Raw genomic sequence first — 23874 nt, forward strand, 5'->3', positions numbered from 1 at the left:
ACCTGTGAGCTTGAAGACTGTTATCTGATTTGCAGCGTATCTGATATCTGCTCTGCTGACACTCTAATGTGGGATTAAGATATATGGTCGATACAAGCACAGATATATGGTTGATACGTGCACATATAGCATGGCATAGTTGTTACTTTGACAACAAACTAGGGTATTTCAGAACGATTAGAACTATCTATTGCCATGTGAGTTAAGAAAATGTTGTACAACATCAATGAGGTAGCTGTATATCTTACATGCTGGCTATGCAGAGATGCTGTAAGTTGTCTTACTTAATCACTTATGAGGACTTACTGAGTATATAATGTGTGTAGTCTGCTCTTTGATAATTGCCCAGGGGGATATGAAAGATTTAAAGAAGTCAATATGTTACGAAGTATTCATGAGAAGGGTAGCTTTTTGATTCCTTACTGTCCTTGGGGATAAGAATCTGGAAAAGCCAGCCACTGTTATGGAAAGAGGAAGGAAAGCCGCTTTACAGTAAAGTGTTCAGCGCTAAAGAAGTTTTGATGGAAAACTTCCTCACTCCACTTCACCCATCAGAGTCAACAGAAAGCTGTTGAAGGGGACAGGAAGTTCCGCTTTTATCCTGCAAATGGTAGTACCCACTGCTTAGCAACTGATGTAAAATTCATGGCACAGAACAAGAATGCCTTGTCATGCAGCCGTGATGCAGGAATGCCAGCTTGTCCCAAACCATGTTTTCAGCTGCTGTTGTCCCATATTGTTCCATTTGTGTGGTGCCATTGTCAAATGGATGACAGATATCTGTCCTGTCCCTCTGTAATGGGTCAACTCAGCACATAGATGAGGGTTACCATAGGTAATGCATACATGTTGAAAGGTATCAGAGATACCAGGATGATGCCTTATCAAAAGCTCTGTGTCAAATCTGCAAGATACAAACATTATCCTGGTACCATGTAAACAAGTTAGATTTTTTTCTCCAAAAAGTCACTAAAAGACACAAACTTAAATGTCTATATGACGAAGTCATGTAAGTATTGGTTATTTGGCTTTTGTAGCATTTTATCTACAAAAAGTCCCCAGACTCTTGTTATCAAATTTAATATTTGTACAAAAACACCATCAAAGTTGGCAACTGAAAAATCTGATGACCCCATATCCTAGGGTCAGGGAAACAAGCTTGTGGGGAAGTCAGTGTTTATTTTTGGACAGGCTTGGCGCTATGAGGTGGCCTAGACACAGGCAGGCGCTGAAGATACAAACATAGCTTTTGTGCTGGTGGACTGCTGGCCTTGTAGCGCAGCTGTCTGCAGTTCACATCCTGAGTAGCTGTATCATAGTTAACAGGAATAACTACCTCTGGTATAGTAAAGTATCTAATTGAAACCTGATCGTTGTGGTGACTTATAGATGTTGATTTTGCTTAAGCATTGTCAGCAGGCTGTTGATCTGTCAAAATTAACTACATGGCTACTTACTTGAAGGGGCAGGGGAGAGGAGGCTGGGAGGTGAATATGAATAGATGAAAAATGCATATTCAAATGCCACCATTTCACAAGCAGGTACTTTAAACCTTGTCATTAGAAATCATTGTTTTTACCTTGTGAACTCCAAAAGCAGGATAATAGACACAAGTCTATGTAGCCTTCTCCGAGCTAAGGAGGTATCCATTAGGTGGGGCAGAGCCCAAACAGTGTGAATATTTGCCCTGACCCCTAGTTCATGACAGGTCATCCTGGGATGTTGTGGTTTACTGGTTGCCACCACAGGCTAAATGGTGAATAAGGACAGGTTTCCTTGTCTCTCCTGGAGCTAACTCCTGTACATCCTGCTGGGTCCCAACAGACCAGGTAATTAGGGGTTTGTGTACTGGACAGGGCTAGTTAAGATGTCAGGGATGACAACAGTGGTGTACCCATGTGGAATAGGGGGAGGAGCTGAGAAAACCCAAAGAAGTGAAGCATGAAAAATTTATTCATATGTATTGCTAGCAGCTGATTGGATTGCTATACAGTATGTTAATTAATGTTACTCCATGGTATGTGCATCGTATGCTTGTAGATCTTGATACAAGTTTCTCAAGGTGTGTATAGTATTGTCTTTTTCTGGCATTTGTTAGCATCATATTAGGAAGATGGAAGAATGCAAAGCTTATCCAGTAGGCACAGTAAAGACTGGTGCAGATTATCGGTAGCGTTGAAGTATGGGCAGTCCTGAGTACAAGGTCTCCTGGAAGATTTAACTGTACAGTGTGATCCCAAACATGGGAAATCACTTAGCTTCGTCTGGCATCCATTACTTACTAGTCTACATCAGTAGGGTGTTCAGGCCAAAAATTGTCCTTTGTCCTAGGATATTGATTCTTATATCAAATGATAGGGCAAGTTATGAATTTTAAAATGCTTTTTATTTCATCTTTCTATGATGTATGGTTGAGGAGTTAGAAGAATTTCATTTCTTGGAAATCCGGGATTTTGGTCACCAAGAAACAAAGGCCTTAACAATGGGGCCAATGGGGTCAAGGACGGCACCGCTTAACCATTGTTTCAATGGGAAGAATTACAAGAAATCTATTGTGTCACTTGAACTAACATATCTCATGACTGGTGGGACATATGATCTTCAAACTTGGTATACATGTTAGTATCAAGCATATCTTCATTAATTTGCATAATTTATGCATAATTTGCATAATTAATTAGGTGATTTGCATAATTTATTCCATAATAACAGAATTTTCCTGTTTCTTCCTGTTTTTCTCCAGAAAATTTTCTGTATCTTTACTACCTCACGATATACAATTGAAATTAAGTTAATAAATGAGAGAAGCATACACATTTCATCTAAATATGATATAATTGAGATGGAATATGTACAAGACTGTCTCATAACGTATCATTAACCAATATTAATGTACATGTATAATGGAAACAGTGTATGGTAGGTTTACAAATTTTTACAAATTCCTAATGTTTTCTTTCTCTACCTTCACTGAGCTGTGATGTCCTTCAACACTTGATTTTATCACACATGCTGCAGTCTTCAAACTGTCATAACATATGATTAACTAATGTTATAATAGAAATGCATAATAGAAATATATTATTTACAAGTTTTTACAAATTCCTTTTCTTTTCTTTCTCTACAGGTATTCTTTCACTACCTTCACTGAGCTGTGATGTTACAGTCTTCTGTCCTCTGGAAAGACACTGAGTGATGACTAACAAGATACCTGAGATATTGTTCATATCATGACAACACGATTAGATCTCCCTTCTGCATGTCTTGTAACAGGTTGAATTCTTCGTCAGGTTCATTTTCATCACTATACTCTATGTAATATACTGTCTTTATCGCCTCTTCGCTTGCTGAAACAATTCGTGTCACCTTTCCGAGGAACCATACTGCCTCCTGTTGGCCACTAGCATTCTCAGTAAAGCACTTATGTTTCACACTTTGTCCAACAAGCTTGCTCGGATCTTTTAAGTATTCCGGAAGGGAAGACTTCTGTTTGTTGACCTCTCTTTTCTCTCTCTCTGCTTCCAGTTTCTCTCTGAGTTTTGTCTGGATCCCTTCCACATTTGTTGTCATCTCATCGTGTTCTTTTAGTGTCACATACTCAGTGTCGTTTTCCTCATCACTTTCACTTTCGTCGTGTATGTCATCTGAAATACTGTTGTTCTTCACTATTTCTTTCAGGTGCTCCACTTTCTCCTCAATGTTGAAGGTGTATTTCTTCTTTCCAGGCCGTGTTACAGTCATTTGGAAGTGTTCTTTCATACCTTCTGACCTCAAAACTTTTTTGTGAAACTGAAGCTGGATTTTCACTGCCTCCAGTTTGTCTCCAGGCTTGGGGATAGCTTTCACCTTCTCATCAACCTCTTCAGGTGTCTTCCACAATCCTCCTAACTTCACAACGTCCTCTGTCAAGGCCATCTTTTTCTGCCGCAACCTTTTCATCTTCTCGTCTTTCTCTCTCTGCCTCTGGAGAAGACTTGCCAAGCGCTTTGCCTTAATCTCCTTCTTCTTCTCCTGGAATCGTGCATACACCTTGCCTGCATTTGTGCGTGCATACTCCATGTGTTTCTTCTTGTCATCAGGAGAGAGACTCTGTAACCAGGCACTTGTCTCATTGTTCATCCACATTATGTATGCTTCAAAAGCAAGCGAGCTTGCGTAAGGCTTTGCCCTCAACAGATTATCAAGCACCGCGAAGTCTCGTTCAGAGATTACATTTGTGGTGGGCACATGACCAGACTTCTTCTTGACTTCATCTGTAGGCTGCCAGAATTTTCCTCCCGGAAGTTGTTGGTGCGCCTGTCTTTCAAGCAAGATCAGCAGTGATGAACAGACAACTTCCAATGCCTGTTGTGTGAGAATGTCCAGTTCGTCATCTTCAGGAGTCGAAAACAAGGACTCGAACAGGACATCCTTGTGGCGTGCAACCACCTTCTCGTCGAACAGTGCTTCCCCAGCAAGCAGGGTGCTAGCATCCCGGGACCACCTCTCTAAGGACAGCTGCATCTGGTGAAGGTGTATGTTTAAGTCCAATACACCTTTCTCCATCCCCAGTAGGCGGAAAAAAGGCCCGGTCACTGTTTTATCTATTATTCCAAGGGCACGGACCCCAGCAACGTAGACTCTTTGGGTAGCATCGGCCTTCACCGCTTTCAGCAAGCCATTCGGATTTGGCCACGAAGAAACAAACGAGATTATCTGCTTCAGGTGGTGGTATACCGCAGCACCATTGTAGAACAATATGTTAAATCTATTGCCCCGAAAGGTAACCATGTGGTTTTCTTCTTCCTGATAGTGGTGTGCCATGTGGGTCTGAAAATAGTGTGGGGCGCCTGACTTCTCGCTGCCTTTGTCAGTGAAGGCGGTACATGCTGTCCTGATCAACCTTGCGGCACCCGATTCCCCCTGTTGTGTGAATGCCAACGGATTTTTCCCTTGTGATATGGCATCTTCAAAGATCTTGAGAGTGCTGTTGGCCTCTGTTGCAAAATTGACAAGTAGATGCATCCTACAGAAATGGTTGCACATGCTCGACAGTTCATCCTTGACCTCATCGGTGAGTGTTTCCCACTTTTCTTCCACTACGGGGAGCAGCTCTCTCCTCATCTCTTCCAGTTGCTTGTTAAATACTGGGTTTGTCGCACCCTGGTCGGACATTGTTGCTGTGAAAGATGTGATGACTTGGGCCGTTTTCTTTGCTACATCCTCTCCAGGATCACACAGCACTTCAGCCAGCTCCCTACATGACTCGGAAAAGCTTGCTGTTATGCCAGCTGTGTCTCCACTAGGGATTTCCGACATACTCATAGTTAAAGTCCTTCCCGACGGTAATGTCACGTCAAATGTTTGATACTTTCGGAAATATTTGGATGTGCCATCTTGGTGTAAGCAATTACCCTTGTCACGCTCTTCCCCGCCAGAAATGATTGCTTCCGCCACCTGACGTTGAGCCAGTATCCTAGCCTCTACAAGCAATCTAGACTTCAGTCCGTTGCTTGGGAGCCTTTCTACTGTCACACCAGCAAGTTTCTGAAGGACTGTGGTGATGACCTTATCCGCCTTGTTCATGGATACGCCAGAGGTTAAGAGGTCCATCACGACTTCTCGCACCTCGTCCGAATACTTTCCATCGTGGAAAGTCTTCACGGTCTCACTTTCTAGGAGGGCCTGAACTTCCTGCAGTTCTGTGTTTTCCTTCTGTAGCTCCGCAAGTTTCTGGTGGAGGGCGGAAACGCTAGCCTCCAAGTCTGCTTCCATCTGCACTTTATCTTCTTCTTCTTTCTTCAGTTTTGTTTCCAGTTTCCGCCTACTGTCCTGTAGAGACTTTACTTTCTTCTGAAGGCTCGACACTTTCTCTTCAGATCTTGCCTGCTCCTCTTCTGCGATGACTCGGGCTTCTCTTAACATGTCTACTTCATCAGTGCTAGCTCTGATAGCTGTTTGCAGCTCCGTTATTGTTTCTTCCTTCTTCTGAAGACTTTCTTCTCGTCTCTTTAGTTTTTTGTTCACGTTTCTTACAGTTCCGGTCTTTGCAAGGCGGACCTGCAGATTGTCAAGCTTTGTTGTCAGTTCAGCATTTCTCTTGTTTACCTCGGCGAGGTCTTTGCTGATCTCAGACGCATGTGAAGATTTTTCTGCAATGATGTTCTGGAATTGTTCTACATTTGTGTGGAGCTCCGATACGGTCGAGTAGTACTGTTGAGTAAGCCACTCATATCGCTCTTCTAGTTCCTCATTTTCGTGTTCGGCCTGAGCGCATCTTCTCTTGAAGTGCTTCAGGTCTTTTTGTGCCTGTTTGAGTTTGCTCTGTGTGGCAGATGTCGATGGCACCGGTTCACTTTGGGTTCTTGACCTGGGTAGGCTGAACGGGGTATTTTGGAAGTCCGCCAGCACTTCTTGTCTGTCTGCTTTCTTCGTGTGCCGGTTAAGCTTCTGGTATTCCTTCCAGACAGTGTCTGCCCTGCTGCGAAGGGAGCTGTCCTTGCAGTCGCTGATGTCTGGGAGAAGTTCAAATGGCGCCAAGTACTTCAGCTGATCAACCATACGCAGCGATACTGTGCCGTGGAACTTCCGCAGTTCGATGACCAGCTCATTCGTGAAGACGGATGGTGCTGTTCTCTTCAGAGTGCAGGGATCCTGCTCAAGCATGCTCTCTGTGATGCCTAGAATACAAGACACAAGTTCAACTTCAAAAGTTCAAGTCACCTAGAGATGTCATCCTCAAAAATTCAAACCAAGTGAATCCCACCACCTACAGGCCATCTCTAGTGAGATAATGCTATAGCAAATACTTGACTTATATTTTATTTATAATTATAAATGTATACATAACTTTACATATATATATATATTTATATATACATATTATAGATTAGACAAGGAAGCAAGGTTAACAACATACCTGCTCTCTTAAGAACACCTCTGTCCTCATCATCTTGCTCCCCGATGTCAACATCCATATTCTACAAAGAGAAAACAGTATTTAAAAAATAAATAAAAATTTTGAAAACCACAAATAAAATAAATTATGTATCCATGTTGCTTGGTATCAAGTATAGTGAAGATAAAGGTAAGTATGCCTTTCTTGTCTTTCCACATACAAAATATTAGAAACACAACTGGAAAGTACAATTTCCACTTCGAAAACAACATATATATTTGTGCAGAACCTTATCCCAGTTTGCTTCGAGTTCGAGCACACATATGTAACGGTACCTTTTCATTGAACTTAGCAATACGATTTTCGTCAAATTTCTCGCTACATCTGAGCTATTTGTCCACGTAATAATCGCAACATAACATTAGAAATACAAAAACAGGTTAAAAAGGTTACTTGTAGTGGAGAAATTCGTGTTAAAACGGACTCCTGAAAGTGGGACGTCGTAACTTCCAACAAGTAACGGAGCGCCCCCCTCCCACCCCACGCCACGCTGCGTGTACACTCACGCATCGGTCCGCATTTTTGCAATTTGGCAGCGGTAATTCTCCACAAAAATACACAAATGACATATCAAACTGTTCCTAAGAATGTCTTTTTTAATGTATCCATTCGATAAGTATGTAGGTTTACGATTTGTACGAAATTTTTACGAAGAAAAACTGTCTTACCTCGCCAATTCACTTTGCCTTGCTCGAAAAAGATCGGCTTTTCTCGTGGATGATGCCCGAAGGGTCTAGTTTCCGATGATACCCGAATCTTACCTTATATGGATGCCGAACCCTTGCCAGAACGCCCGAAGGTGACCCGATGTCATTTCGGGCCCGGCCCGACTTCCGTGCCCGCCGCCGGCTGTAGCGATGCCCCGGTACTTTCTCGGGCGTCGAGTAAAATATCTCAAGATCGGTCCAACGGATTCTTATGCCATTTATGTCACTATTTAACAACAAAATTCCCTTTATTTTGACGTGTACTTTGTCAATATTGGTGAAAGGATCGCTGAGATATCGCCTTCTAAAGTTGTGAGACAGCTTGTTTACTCGAGTTTCGCCGGGGCTAGGTCACGTGACTGAACACCCTAACATCAGCATTCCAGGAGGAAATCCAGAACATTTTCACTGCAACTGAGTAGTGTCTTGTGGAGGGAAAGACAAGAGGATGGCACCTTACCTGGAGTGTCCATTTTCAGCTGGAAACCAGAAAAAAACTGAAAGAAGTTGTCAAACTTTGGCATATATTCCTGGACCATTGTCACAGTATTCTAATGAAAATAAGTGCTGATGAATTGTTTAAAAATGGGAACCATGCTCATGACACCTGAAATAATTCACCTCTGGGGATACTGTATATTTTGCCAGGCTCTTTTTTGATAGCTGTTTGTTTTGTTTTTCAACTGTCTGGAACAATGATATTGTTTCTGTTGCCTCCCTATTTGTAGTAGGAAATCAGGTTATCCTTGATGTTGTTCCTAATTAATAGGAATGATGATAGATTGATAAAACATCTGCTTGTGTGTAAAATCCCTTCAGAAGTAATGAGTTGATGATTGTGTAATGGGTGAGTTTACTTTGTCTTTGTTTTGATGTTAGAAATAATTGAAGAACACCATCTGTACCGCAGGCTTTACTGTTTTCAGGGAACTAGTGAGGAGTACTCATTGGACAATCTCCTTCTTTGGTGAAGATCAGGGACTAAGAACATAACCAATGTACACAGTTGATAGACAGTGACACTTCATTTGGACATTACTCTCATTTCAACAGCTATAGGTGATTGTCACATCATACACATGCTGCAGTACAGCTATCACATGTACTAAGGCTCTTACCAATTGCAAACAAACACACTGCCAGATACTGTAATAAATCTTTTGATAAGTGTATATTACCATACTGTGTCCTTAATACCTTACTTAGATGCCTTAGCTTTGAAGTTTGATACGACTTGTCATCTATTGTAAGTCTTGTTAAGCTGTTAGGTATAGAGATGCTGCACTTAGTCATAGCTTTATCATATTTATTTTGGGCTTAATAAGGTAAGAGGCTATCCATTAGAAATTTCCCATTACTTTCGAAATGTTCCTGCATCCTAAATTTGTATACAGCTTGCGTTTCCATATTAGGAAAAGCTACGTTCCATCTGCTTGTGTAATGAAAATCTAATATTTTGTAATTTTTATGCAGACAGGAACTGTAGGTTGCAAGAATGTATGTAGAGTTGCGCTCATGCGTGCCGATAGTTGACACGTCTGATTGCTTGCCTGCAGGAAGGCTCATATTAATGATAGCCACGGCTTTCATAAGCTGCCTGAGCCGAGGCTGATTGATGATCTTGTTGTTGGATGGAGGTATGGTCTAATCTGGACCGACATCTTGTTTCCTTCTTCCTCCACTTCCCACTTTCTCTGGGCTTTGCCAGGCAACTCCTTGGTTTTGGTTCACCATTCTTGAAGATGATGCTTTCAATAGTAACAGCCAAAACCAAGCACCTATTGCTGCTGAAACTGGATTATCAGATGATGCCAAAGAAAAGATTACCAAGTATGGAGATGTCATGTGTCCAGCAACTCCAGGTCATGTTGGAAGATTCAGTCTCATATATCTAGTAATCAAATTGAGATGCAACAGTCATGGAATAACCAAGTCCCACATTGCCTTTGTAGGAGGATATCTTATAAAATGCTGATATCAAGAAACCTTAAAACGATTACTAGCAGTAAATTGGCAAAGGGCCTGTCAAAGACGGAATGTTTATGTCCCAGAAAAATGATGCTGGAAAACACAGGAAGTGATAAAGACTTGTGGAAAAAATCAATACAGACAGGTCACTTGGTTGAGGCCAGGCCTTCCCTTGTGGCCAGAAGAATCAATACCTCCGCTAGGGACGGACCATTTGTCCATGTGTGGGTGCCTTAGTAAGTAAGTAAGTAAGTAAGTTGAAGTCAAAATGCATAAAAGTGTATATTCTGTTAGATATAAGATAGATGCAAATCTTATATTGACAAGGAAAAGTCCAAAGTATTGTTTTAATCAGATAGCTTTGATTGTTAGTTAGTTGTCTTTTCAAGACAAGGTACCTTACACATGGTAAGTAACAGTGCAACATAGAAATACTTATGTAGTTGTGAACAGAAATACTAATGCAGTTGTTGTTCTTCCTCTGCAGGTTGAGCAGTGAGTAGAACGAGCAAGATGCCGTCGGAGGAGGGTGCCAACGAAGTGAACCAGCAGGACGCTGTTCCTGCCGAGAACAAGACAGAGGTGAAGACGTCTCCGGTGAAGAAGACCAAACCAGTCAAGATGCAGCTGTGCCGAGTGCTGTTGTTGGACGGGACAGAGTACGAAGTGGAGTTAGATGTAAGTCTTCTTCTTCTGTCTAACATTTGAGCTTAAGGCTTGAGCAGTACGAATAGGAGTTAGATGTAAGTCAGACTCTTCTTCTTGCCACAAAGCACAGTTGGGGCATCATCACTAGAAAGCTTTAAACTCCTGCAATTAAATGTGCAGAGATTGAGTGTAACAAGTCGCTCGGTGTGATATAGCTAGCTGCCGCTGTGCCACGTGCCTGCAAAGCTGGTGTATTACGCCAAAGGGCGGTTATACCGGCTATACCGAAACAGATACAGATTCTATCTAACGTCTGAGCATACGCTCGAGTCACAGCACAATGTAAGTGACACAGCGGTGTATCACTTGTTTCTTTATAGCCTGCTGCTATGAGTTGAGAAAAGCTGGGCGGTTTTGGACCACGGCCATGGTTAGCACATCCCAGATTTTATTAGGCCGTGACAGTGGCATGAGGGATGCTGCCCTTTGTGGCCCTCCATTGGAGCCTGTTTCGCCAAGCCTGAAGGTCAAATTGAAAGTTGGCAGGGACCTTTGTAATAACTCAGGAGCCAGGAGACCTGGTTCGGCCCACTGTAATTGTGAATGCCGGTCAATAACAGGTTATTGCAGCCTGTCTGTCACGGCGGTGAAATGAGCATTCCCATTGTGACAGGAGAGGCAGGCATGACCCAGTAGCCCCTTCTGCTGTTCATCTTGTGTCCTGTGATTAGACTGAGAATTTTCGATGGCCAAGGATCGATAAATGCTAATTTTGTTCATGGAGAAGAATTAGGGTAGCCTTGGGGAGGGTCCTTGGCAGGAAATATAACAATCTGTGGCTAGAAGGAAAAGCTCCATTTAGAATTAACTGTATAGGAAAAAAAGGCCAATATGCTTCAGCTGCTATATGTATGATTTTTTAGAAGCCAGATATTTTCCTTTTTAATAGACATTTCAACAAAGATTATAATTGCATGTTAATGCATCCCTGTAAAGCAATTTTTTGGTGTTAATTGATTACCTATTAACTGTATTTTACTATTGGAAATACTAGGCAGGAAGAAGTTTTGTGCTTGCTTTTTGATTGTTGAATGATGAATTGCTAACAATTAGCAATCATAGCTTGTACGTCTCAGTGTCAATGTCAGTCAAAGGAACTTAATTCATGGGTTTCTAAATCCGTGAAAGTTCTTGCTAGTCACGAGTTGTACGTGATATTCCTTGTAACTTTAATCAAACCATTAAAGGTTATGTTAAAGGTGGCCTTTTATGTCTGGATGCGAACCAAGAAAATGTTTTGATAAACCGTGCATGAAATGAGTGGCTTTCATGTAGAAATGCATTTTTGGTAAGGTCTGTGGAAGTAATCTTAGTATATATGGGTTGACCTATTTGTTTGATTTCAATGCAAAACATGTGCAATCCATATCACCATATTCTTATTGAAACTTTTTCAAGATGTGCAAATCTAGATGATCCATATAACTGTACTGAATTATTCTTCCTATGTGTCAGCTTGCCAAATCAGTGTGCAAAATAGCAGCCACCCTGGTCGCTTTGCCAGCAAGCACTAAAACTGCCAAAGGACAAGTAGCCTTTTTTGATAACCTTCAATCTGACCAGGTCATCAAGGTAACAAATTTTGTGTCCAGCGAAGTTAGTGGTTCTTAGCAGGCTTCTCCAGGCTGTTGCTCTGCATAGAGGCCATTGACCTCAAAATTAAGAATCAATCTATGGTGACCATCTGTCTACTGTGACCATTTTATTCAAGTCCCTATATTAGTCACTATTAACAGGTTTTCCTGTACAGTTTGGGACATTGAGTAACTTGAGTTTCATTTTCTGTTTTTGCAGAAGAAGGCGAAGGGTCAGCAACTTTTTGACATGATCTGTGACCACCTGAATCTCCTGGAGAAGGACTACTTCGGCATTACCTACAGGGATCCTCAGGACCAGAAGGTAGACATGAAATCACTTGCTGACCAGGCTGTTACACTGTTTCCTACCCACTCTGATCACTCTGATACAGAGGACAGGCCTAGTCGACATAGAGATGTTGGTTGTTGTGTTTGAACAGTTGATGTCCTGGAAACAAAATGTTTTTTAGAATTAAAAAAAAATGCAGTGACATGCATCAACTTGATAGACTGAGCCATAAACACGATCATCATGCATTGAAGAAATTGTACAGAATGTTTAAGAATAAGAGAAGATGGAAAAAGAAGTTGAAGCTATTTTTACCAATTGCTGACATTAAATGTCTGTAAGGTCATGTGACCTATGTGATTGATCTACCTACTTGAATTCATAGTGAGACTGGAGAAAAATTGTAGAAAATTTGCTGCCTCACTTTTTGTGTCTGACCAAAGTTCTATACTAGGCAAAAGAACCTTGTAGTGTCCTCAACCTGACCCTCATATGACCTGTCTCTGCTACCTATCCCTTCTGACCTGAGGTCTGTGTTGTTTCAGTACTGGCTGGATCCACTGAAGGAGATCAGGAAACAGATAAAAGGTGGGTTAGTTTACTCTCCAGCCATAACAAACCTGGACTTTCATCACAAACATCACCACTTTCCATCCACTGCTGTCCTGTATCTTTACTCCTGGCAAATTCCTCTGTTTACTTTCTCAAGACAAGATCTGTTTTAGCTATTGCTTTGGTGTTTGTTGATAACCTGCTTTAGAGAGTGAGCTGTCTGTTTGTATCAGCATCAGTGGAGTGTGTCTGGAGTGTTGCTTGATATATCAGATAGGGTGACTGTTTGACCAGTAGAAGTGGGTTTGTGACACTTCCTCAGTCTGCTACATGGAACCTATCATGAACAACAAGTCACTTAGACTGCAGCATGTAGTTAATGGAAAAACCATTTTACGATTATTGCTACATCACCTAACTGCATCAAGGGACAGCAACAAGTTTCCAAAGGAAAAAAGTAACTGCAGTGCTGCAACTTTTCAGATGTCTTAAATTGTTTTCACATGATTACAAAATGAATTTATCAGACCTTATCGTAAGATTAAAGCTGGTTTAAATTGCAAAATGCCTGGGAACTGTGGAGCATTTGTTGAATGTTGCTAATCATTTACTTGGCGGATGTTATGGCTTATGCAAATAAATACTCAAGACATTTACAGGGTAGAAGAACAGCTAGATTAATCAAATACATCTCTGCCATATGACGTTTTGTAGATTTATTGTGTGGTAATATGGTTAACCACAGTGCGGGAATGTCTCTTTACCTCTAAGTATAGGTTGGCAGAAGTTCCATTGCAAGCAAAGCCTTTGTAAGGCTGTAGGTGACGTAGGTGGGAAGGAACGTTGTGTTGACGTGTGTAATTCGCTGACGTCTAAACTCCCACATGTTTATATTGAGAAGATGTGCCAATTAGATAACAAGAGGATAGAAGAAAACATCTTAACATTCCTGTCTGGAGTTCTGGACAGGGGAGATAGTGGTAAACCACCTTCAGCTGGAAATAAATAGGACATCCACTTTTGGGGAAATTGGGTCACAGGAAGAGAGAGCTCAGCCAAAACCGGAGAGAACCAATTGGTCAGGCTGGTTATGTGGAGGGCAAATGCAAGGCCACAACCTCTCAAGCATTTCAACAACCTCAGTCCAAAATGGATGTACTGTATCATGCATAAACATTGATATGTGGGAGCATAGAGTAGATTTATTTACTGTGATACATATATGGAATTGCCCATCAGATAGCAGATAGAGTATATTTTCTACAAGAAATATGATATGCAGAATATAGAAACAGTTTTTTGTCTCATTAGGTGCTCATGAACCATTGACCCTAGACAGCAAACTGTAAGGAAATGGCCAGGGAAACAAAGATGATGCTGCTACATTGAAGAAAGACTAGATTGTCTGGAACTGTTTGGAAGGATGAGATAGCTGGGTGTGGTGGGCCATGTTCTCCATTTGCAGAAAATTAGTCTGGGGGCGTGTATCTTCAAAATCTGACTTGTGGAATGTTAAAGTCACTGTGCTTGATGTTGCCGCCTTCTGCGTTATCTTCTGAGAGATGAGCAGGCTCTTGGTTATATGTTGTCAGTGAGGCATGATTATGTGCTGAAAACAAGTTCCATGCTATATAGCAGTACAATAGTGCAAGTAGATTGAAGTGGACAATAAAATGGATCAGATTATGAATGTAGTGAGTGTTGTCAGATGTACGTTTTGGCTGAATAATAATGTCTGACACTGTTCCCTGTGGTATGTGAAAGTAAAGACCAGAGTGAGGGAAACTGGAATTTCAGCAATACTATAGCCATGATGATAGATACTTGCAACATTTGTCTGTAATCCTGTACAGGTGTTGAACAGTGCTGCACCTCCTAAATGTACAGTATACTGTGCAGGATTTTCACCCATCTGCACTTGTTTCATGAAATCCCCCACTTCTGAGAAATTTGGTTTGGGAATACAGAATATGGGCTCCCTTCCTGTGTACGTGTCCATCTCATGGTGACTGTTGGATAACACAAACAGCCCCCTTGACGTCATCCACAGCCATAACAGGTATCACTGCCGGCTTTACTGCAAGGCACAAATGGTGCTAGTTCAAACTAAACAGCCTGGAGGTTCCATTTGCTTTTAAGAGGCTAAAAGAAAGCTACCGCACCTTTATGTTATGTCACTCTGTAGACGGACAGTGTTTGAATTCCATGGAAACAGAGGCAATGTGGCTGATTGGATCAAGTTGGCTAATGCTAGAGTAGCCCTGCCCACCTTTTAATTGTGTTGGGATAATATGCTTCAGATCACACTCATAGATCAGGGCTTAAAATAGTGAAGGCCATTGTTTTTGTGTAATCTTTAGCTTTCTGATGTGGAATGAAGTTAAGTGTAGCCCACCAGTGTTACAATGCCCCAACGTTAGGAGACTATTGAAAATGGCAACACTTTTTAAAACAGTTTTATAGTACTTTTGAGCGAATCTATCGTAATGGTCTAGGAATAGCTGCTTCATATGGGACTGAAAGCTTTTAGAGGTTTGAGTTTTGAATTCTTCCATCTTTCATGTCAACTTTACTTTTATAATATCAGTGCTTGACTTTGAGATATCATCTGAAATGTCATTGACTGAGATGTGCACTGTACATGGCTTAAGGGAACAAGTGGGGAGAAACTTGTAATGAAACAGAAGGTGACAGCGCTATTTTGTCAGGAGGCCTAGCGCTCAGGATGATCAATAGGATACCGATGCGTGTGATCTCTATTTGTTGAGGCATTTCATTGAACTCGCAGGACCTTGTCACACTGCAGTGCCAGGACTTCTCAAGCTGGAGATAGGAAGATAAGCCATATACGACCCCACAGAAATGTTTTGAACGTTTAGGCTACTAGCACATGCTTGGAATGGGAAGAAGGTTGACTCTACACTAATGGGTTTGTCCCGTGGATTCCTGCCAGCCACAGCTTCTATTGGTTCAGTGGCAGGGAGAACTTCAAGGATTTTAAAACCAGTGTGGCAGTTTGTTAATCTCAAAACTCTTGAGACAGTAATGTCAAGCCACAAATATATTTGTATCTGATTTACCCTCTTGTAGTGTTAATTTCAAACAATCACCCTTTGCACTGTTTTGAGTAGAAACCATGAAAGAAACTACAAATTTAAATGTTCCCAAATTAGAGGTTATTTTCAACATGAGTTAGAGCTAGATGGTGGATTTGTGAGCCAAATGACCTTGAAAACTACATTGTGTTTTTCATGAATGGGCATTTCAGAGTTCCCACTGGGGAAAGGTTAAGATGAAGGAGCCAAACTTCTTTCGTATGCAGAAATCTGTCAAGAAATATTTTCTAGAAAGCCATCACAGTGGAGTTAAAAGTAGGTTTGGGAATTAAAAATAAAATGTTGTTGACAGGTCCAAGTATGTAGGTCAGGTGGTATCAATGGCTCTTAGGTGGGTGACAGGTATGGAAATTGCTTTGTCTATGTACTAAACTTTCACACATTATTCATTTGCCGCTCTTAAGGCAGAAGTCTTTAGTCGTATATGCCAAAGATAGGGCAGTCTTAGATGCCAAAGATTGTGAATATGACCATGTGACATACATGCCTTTATTTGTCCAAGTTTACATGATTTTAAGAAAACTAACAAAGATATTCTCAACCAAACCAACAAACTAAATCTTAAAAGAAGTCACTCACATATAGGATTGTCGGCTTGTATTTGGATAATGCAAAGATAAGTCTTGCCAGGAAACTGCCCAGGATGTTTTATAAGATTATCTTCCCCTCGATGTTTCTCTCCTCCATCTACCTTTTGTGTAATGTTTTAGAAATGAAGGGCAGGTGTGTGGCGTCTTCCAGGAATGCATGGTCAAGTAGGGGTGGAAACAAGTTCAGCATGTCAATGTACTGGCATGTTTATAGTTAGGGTTGGAATAGAGATTACAGAAGATACTACAAAAAGTCTCAGAGAAAAGGAATAGATTGTTATGGGTTGGCAAAAGCAATGAGTTTCAAGGTAAGCTACATGTAGGTAAGAATTTTTGTAATGTGTAATACAGCAGATGTTTTAATCTGAAGAAAAATGTAGAAAATAATGTCACTGAAAAAATTCAATGTCGTGGGAAAATGTTCTGGTATCCAGAACTGTATGCAGCCATGTTAGATAATCTTTGCAAAATCATGCCGCCGATTCACTCCCTTTCCAAGGTCAGCGTTCTTCTGTAAAATAAATTGTGCAGCGCTGACAAGGACATGCAGTTCCAAATAAAACTTGTCAGGTCCCTGGAGGTCACCGATGGGCAATGTGTCAACATCCTCTGCCTGTTGCCATGGCTACGAGGTCTGAAGGACAAGTTTGGTTACAGTGGTGGCCATCTTTGTGGGGGAGAGCTGTGTTTAGCATGGTGGATGTTTGGTGATAAGTGAAAGCTAAAACCTTCCTTCTTTGGACTTTCAAATGCTGACTGCTTCCTCTTTGCAGAGCTGAAACAGATGGTTGGTGTGTTTGGACTTAAGAATTCTGGTGGAGATGTAAGAGGGTGTGCATGCCCTTTTTCGTTAACCGTTATGGGCTATTTTAATTTACCGTTAATCGTTGCCGGCCCGCTCTAATTCAACGTTAAGCGTTATCAGTATATTCCTCGTGAAGCGTTATGGGTCGTTTTAATTCAACGTAAAACGTTATTTGTCATCCTAAATTCAGCGTTAAGCGTTAATGAATAATTCTTCGTTACGCCTAATTTTGCCTTTCAAAGTACAGGAAAATGCGTCATTGAAGGTTTAAAAATACAAAATTTCCCGGGGGAAAATGCCCCCGGACCCCCCTACATTGCTCGCGCCTTTGGCGCTCGACTCGCGCCTCTGTGCTCGGTCCCTTCGGCTCTAGCCAGCACCAGTTTTCTGCTAATTACCGGAAGTTTGCGGAGAGTTACAGAATTTTTTTAACGAATCCGTCAACCTTGACAGGCAAATTAACAAAAATCTTGAGTAAAATATGAAAACATCAGAAGGACCGACAAACACTCTCAACACCATGATTTGCCTCTCAAAATGCGGGAAAATGCGTTTTTGAAGGCTTAAAAATCCTAAATTTCCCGGGGGAGCATTCCCCCGGACCCCCCTAGATTACTCTTCGGCGCTCCCCTCTCAAAATCCATCGGTAAAACTGGGCAGACTGAAAAAATGCAAGCTGGCCGAAGTCGACTCGGACACCCCGGTATTTGTGGACGCACTCGGGGACCAGGGTAGGTGGGAAACACAGGGAACACATACCTTTAATGCTTCATTATATGTATACGTAATTTTGTCAGTGATCACCTTTTCTCACAAAGCGAGATGCCAAATCCAGTGCAGCTCGAAAAAAAGGCCTGTCAATTTACCGTTAAGCGTTGCCGACCGTCCTGAATTTACCGTTAAGCGTTATCAGCCCTGCTGAATTTACCGTTAACCGTTGCCAGGACCCCCCATGCAGACCCTCATGTAAAGACCGGAGCCAGTTTGTTCAGCCAAGTTTTCAAAGAGGGAAATAGCATTTCAACATTGCAATGTCATTTCTAAGTGAAATTATCTTATGTCAGCAGGGAGCTTGGTGGCTTTATGTAGGTTTTATGTAAGTTTTGAGGACATCAGTTCTCAAGGTTTCGTGGTATCAAGAACACTCAGATCCCTCATTTTCTGTTCCATATTATAGTTTTATCCAAGATTCTGAGGTCACACACGATAAGATGCACTCACTTAAGATATGACGCTCCAGTGACAAAGATAAAAGAAAGAACTTCTGAGACTTCCCCCTCCTAAGCTTGTACAGGGTCTAAACAAATCAGGGTGTTTGGAGGATGTCGATCAGTCTGGTGCCTCTACCTGTAAACACAGTAAGGCCAAGTTCCACAAGGCCGCCCTGCTACTGTCTGGGACGTAGCTACTGTAGATGCTCTTGCCAAGGTTCCAGATCAAAAGGCACAAAAAAATGTTGCAACATCTGGCACAACAAAACAGTAGTCGTGTAAATGTAGATGTTGGACCTGTGCCACTCACAGGAAGTACAGATACAGTTTGCAAAATCTGTGAAAATAAACCATATGGCTCTATAGAGAACTATTGATTTAGATATTATCAAATATATATATTGCAGCTTTTTTCATGTCAGAACTTTGTTTTGGCTGAAAGATTTAGTTGACATGACAGAATGACTTGACAGAAGGAATGTGAATATGCTTTGACCCATTACGCTGAATGATCATACTTCCTTGTGTTTGATTTTGCTCTGCTTGACATGGTATACCTTTTTTGTTGTGTTCTGCTATTTCTTGCTCTTATTTCTCATTTCACCATGTGGGGTTTTTCTTTCATGACATTTGATTCATTTTCACATCCTCTCTCTGCCTGTGACATACAGATTTGGAAGAGAAAGAGAATGTAATCATACCTCCAGGTAGTGTTGTGAATCGTACCTTATCACTTAGAGTATATCGTTACCAGAACATCTTTTTGTCAGTTCATCCATCTGAAAAGAAAAACTTTTGTATCTGACCATTGATTTAAAATTTGGATTTGAGATACATGATTGTCTACAGAGCAAAGTTTTGAGAAATATACTTCCTCAATGCAATTTTTCTGGTATAGGTAAAGTACAAAATGATGTCGCAACTACATTTCACCATATATGCAAAAATTTTACAAAATGACTTCCACAGTAATGTTCTAATTGTTTAGGTTGTTGCTCTTTTGTATTTACTTGAAATTTGTAGTCATCCAGGTGCGTTGAAGTTGAAGACAGCATATTATGCAGAGTCCTGAGAACCTTTTCTGTCCACTGATGCATTTGTTGGTAAATCATCTGCATCAGTGCCATTCTGGTAACGATATCCACTCTGTCCATGTCCAAATGTCACAGTTTTGGCCTTGTTCATGTTCAGTCACTTAGTTGGTTTGCTAAAGCCTTCTAACAGCCTCCCTCCCACTAAATACCAATGTTCCCCCCTAACCATTCATGCAAGCAGAGGAGGGAGAAGGAATGCTGCCTAGTGCAGAAATTGGAGGTGAAGATGCATAGCCTGGCAAACTTGTAGTGTTGCTGTCTTTTATGTGCAGCTGTGCAAATGTCTATTTGCAGATATCGGTTTTGTTTTCTTAATGGCAGCTTGGTAGCTTTTCTTTCCTCCCTGCTGCATGGTTGGTTGTGACTGTTATTTGTATACTGTTTGTGCCAGTTATGATGATTGTGACATGCATCACACAAAGGCATGATCACTAAATAATCCACACCTTCAATGTAAATCCCATCCAATAAGTATAGGAACATACTTTGTAAATGTTGTAGTTGCAAAATAGTGAAGCCACTGCACTTAAAAAACACAACAAGTATAAAATGAAAACCAGTGAATCCTCAATGACAGACTCCTGGTAGATGACTTCTACCTTACATAGTTGTGTGTGTTGTTTCGACAGGTGGGCCCTGGGTGTTCGGATTCAATGTGAAGTTCTACCCTCCAGACCCCGCCCAGCTGCAGGAGGACATCACAAGGTGAGGAAACATCTTCTAGTATAGTCTTACATTATTATAGAAACACCATGGGTAATCAGTAAAGAGGCTGAATGCATTATATGCCTCTAGATTAGAACTGAAAAGTCACAGCAAAAAATCAGAAAGGTCTGAATTCTGAAAGGTTATAAAGTTTTCATGATGCAGAAGCTTTTGCATCTTTCTCCCTTTTTTCACAACAAAAAAAGTCCAATTCCCTTCTCGGCTGTGATAAGCATACCACAGGAAAGGTTAGCGGTATAAGTAATACCTGAGGCCGGTTGGCCAGAATGTGTATTCTCAGAATTTTTCAGGTTCATAGAGTAACCGATAAATACAGGGTCTCAGTGCAGACAGAAATATTTGTGCCGGGGACGAATTCCTTTCATTGTGGCTGCGCCAGCTGCCCTCCCCCCACTTGTGTTTAGTACACATGTCCCACCGCTCTGGATCAGCATGACTGTGCATTCTGTAAGGACCTGACTTTGATAGAGCTGGTGTTGGATTGCCCGTGTCAGGGGGAGAACACAAGTTCAACTTGGTAGACTAGTTCCCTACCTGTCACGAAATGGATACAGAATGACACAATCAACATTCACGAATACTTTTGATTCTAACGCTGTCTTACCTGAGAATTTCAATGTGGAAAAGTGATGTTTTATCTTAGAATTACGTTGTTATCATAGTGTAGATTTATGACATGTAAGTCAGCTGAAAAGTGGAATTAGACCGCCAGCAATATGTGAAAATCACGGGGCTATAACCTTGTCTTCTTATCTTTTCCTCAGGTACCAACTTTCTCTGCAGATCAGAGATGACATCCTTAAGGGAAGGTGGGTATTATCAGATGTAATCCATTTCACTTAAGGGCTTTTGGCTTTGTCATATGTTCAGGCAGACATTTATATCAGTCAGCAACATAATCCTTATTTTCTGTAGGTACTAAAGCAGGCATATCAGCATTCAAACATCCTCATATCATGACAATTGAAAGATAAAGGAATAAGAGGTGTAGCCAATTCAAGAAATGCTTTGTATAGCTTAAAATAAGCTATTGATTCCGGGGTGTGAAAAGCACTGCTTGTACATCCTCCGCACGTCTGTAAGAAACACCCGCTGTTCCTGCCAGGCGGCCTTGTGCTGGCCTCGTCCTCATACATTATTGAACATGCCCAATGGGGAGTATCCGAGTGTGGAAGGGAGGCAGCCATGGATTGATTGATGTCCAAAAAAGGATTTCTTTCCTCTGGAGGGCCCTAGAGAGACCCACGGTGATGACACAGTCGTGACGTGGTATGAAATCCACCGAAATGGAATAAGCAGTGTGAAACCAGGAATGGATGATAGCGGCCTTATTAGATTTTTAGAATTTTGTATTTGATATGTCTCGGGTTGGCTGTACCTGCCAAGTGGTTCCAGCATGTCTGATTGCTCTTGACCCGTGTCAACGTTTGGATTTTCAGGGCGCAATCTTGAAGACAGGTTGCACTAAAATGTTGTTGTACTGCTTGTAGGGCTGGCACCAAATTAAAGGCCTGGGCATCCTTGGTAGATTGCTGTTATCATCTACAGGGATTTGACCAGAGATGTTTTGTGTTTCATGTATATTCGGGCATGTTTATTGCAACTGGCTCCCCGGGGACGTTGACCCCAACTTCACCTCACAGGTGAATATAGGTTGTACGTCACACCTGCCTCCACACATGCTGATCAGCAAGCTTCCTGTAAAGGCTAAGGGATACTGTGATTCACTTGATGTTCACGGTAGCAAAAGTTCACTGTCATAGAAAATGGAGGTGTTCACAGAACTATATGTTCGCAGTGGCGGCAGGTGCAGAAAAAGAAAGCGAATTATTTGTTAATGGTAATGATTAGTTCACAGTACACAACTGGCTGTGAAAACAGCGAGTATAACAGTTACGTGGAAAAATCAGAAATTACAGTATGTAGAGTCGGCCATGCCTCTTTCCTGAGCCTTTCATCATCATCATGCCATTAGAAGTCAGTCCAGACAGCCCCAATCAAAATGATCAGGGTCAAAGCCTGCAGTCTGACCCTCAGTTCTTGTATATGGGGTGTACCGTACAGCTCAAAGAATAGTGTAGTTGTTGTTGTAGGAACAAATTCTCAGAGGACAAAATCCTTATGATGACTTGGGTTGTTTTCTGTTTTACTCAGAAGGCAGTTTTCTATTGAAAATCAATATTTAGATGTTGTGGAAGGTATGGGCATGTTTGAATTATTCAACGGCTGATTCATTTAGAACCTAGCATCAGTCTCAGCATGTCTTAACACTGGTCAATTTAAATTGGGAAAAACAGAGGCAATCGGGAATCCTCAGAAATATCAAATTTCTGCCTACAAATTTGGTATCATCTGAAAGCTCTCTTCATCATGACAGTAGTCATGTAAAAATTATTAGTCAGTGATGTTCATACGATTAGATATGTTTGATTGAAAATGCACTAGACCATGTGGTCTGTTGATAGCCCATCAATGGGCTGCAATTAAACCACTTGGCTTGTACAAACAACAATAGTGGCCTGCCACAACAACAATAGTGGCCTACCACTGGCCCCCACTGGGCTTCACACCTCAAATCACCTAACCCAGCTGAACCAAGCTCAGGCCAGTGGCCTACAAATTTGAAGGAAAAGGTGTGAAAAATGTAAATCAACCAAGGTTCATAGGCCACTGGGCTAACGCTAGCTCACCATGGCCCAACCAGAACCTATTCACACTCTGCCAGTTGGTGTGAAATACAGTCTGATTGAGCAATTATCATTCAAAATGGGATTGTTATCCCTTTCAGGTAGGAACAGACTGTAAGAAGTTAAATTTGTAGGGTGCAGGTAACTTTATGTTACTACACAGAAAAGAATAACTTTATACACAAAAAAGTAGTTTTCAAGGCCTGTTAACTGTTTGCCTATCACCTACGGTGTTCATTTTATATATATATATATTACTGATAGTTATCGAAAGTTTGGAGGTCAGTATCTTTACCCTTCAGACATGTCACTTTTGAAAGAGTCTTCTAGTAACCAAAACAGATCCCAAAATTCCCTTCTCAAGAAGTTGACATAGCTGATTGATTCAGACATACGTTCATTGCATTTTTTTTTACTTTCCTCAAATTTCAGTGTGTTTGGGAATTTTGCCTACAAAAGTTGACTGACTATAAGACTGTTCTTGTAGATAATGGAATGGTCCACATTGTCTAAGGAAATTCACGCTAAGTGAATGGCATTCTGTCAGAAGATCTCTAGCTAAGGTGTTAATTTGTTTTCTTATCAAGCTTGTACTATTTTTGCTCAAATCTGCAGACCATTGCAAGAAAATTTTGCTGCTTTTGAGGAGAACTGCTGATTCAATTGACACAAAGCTGTAATTCAGCTTGTGTCCTGAGTGCTGACAATATTGTTGTTATTTGTCTGGCCAAGGAGATTTAAAATTCAAAATTTGATTTTAAACCTCCTTTTTGTGGCTTGCACATCAATCCCAGAATGACTGCACTCGGAAAACTGGCTTTTGACTAAGATTATGCAAATACATTGGCTCAGGAATGATAATAGTATCAGTGACAAACAAATGATAATACAAATTTATTACAATAGT

At 41.2% G+C, this 23874-nt stretch overlaps 1 protein-coding gene across 27 annotated transcripts in view; it reads left to right on the forward strand.

Annotated features, from left to right (window-relative positions):
- The window catches only part of LOC109480947 (band 4.1-like protein 3), a 70449-nt gene that overhangs the window by 25976 nt on the left and 20599 nt on the right, over positions 1-23874 (forward strand). For 23 of the 27 annotated variants that reach the window (XM_019783379.1, XM_019783381.1, XM_019783382.1 and 20 more), the window contains 6 exons: positions 10100-10290; positions 12115-12219; positions 12732-12774; positions 19132-19167; positions 20184-20259; positions 21045-21089. In XM_019783379.1, the coding sequence (XP_019638938.1) occupies positions 10126-10290; positions 12115-12219; positions 12732-12774; positions 19132-19167; positions 20184-20259; positions 21045-21089 (470 nt within the window). In that variant the 5' untranslated portion in view covers positions 10100-10125. The remainder of the gene's footprint in view (positions 1-10099; positions 10291-12114; positions 12220-12731; positions 12775-19131; positions 19168-20183; positions 20260-21044; positions 21090-23874) is intronic. The other 4 variants (XM_019783385.1, XM_019783386.1, XM_019783405.1 and 1 more) reach the window with 1 other exon arrangement.

The sequence above is a fragment of the Branchiostoma belcheri genome, unplaced genomic scaffold (genome assembly GCF_001625305.1).
Source record: "Branchiostoma belcheri isolate BF01 breed outbred unplaced genomic scaffold, Haploidv18h27 scaffold53, whole genome shotgun sequence".
Classification (NCBI taxonomy): domain Eukaryota; kingdom Metazoa; phylum Chordata; class Leptocardii; order Amphioxiformes; family Branchiostomatidae; genus Branchiostoma; species Branchiostoma belcheri.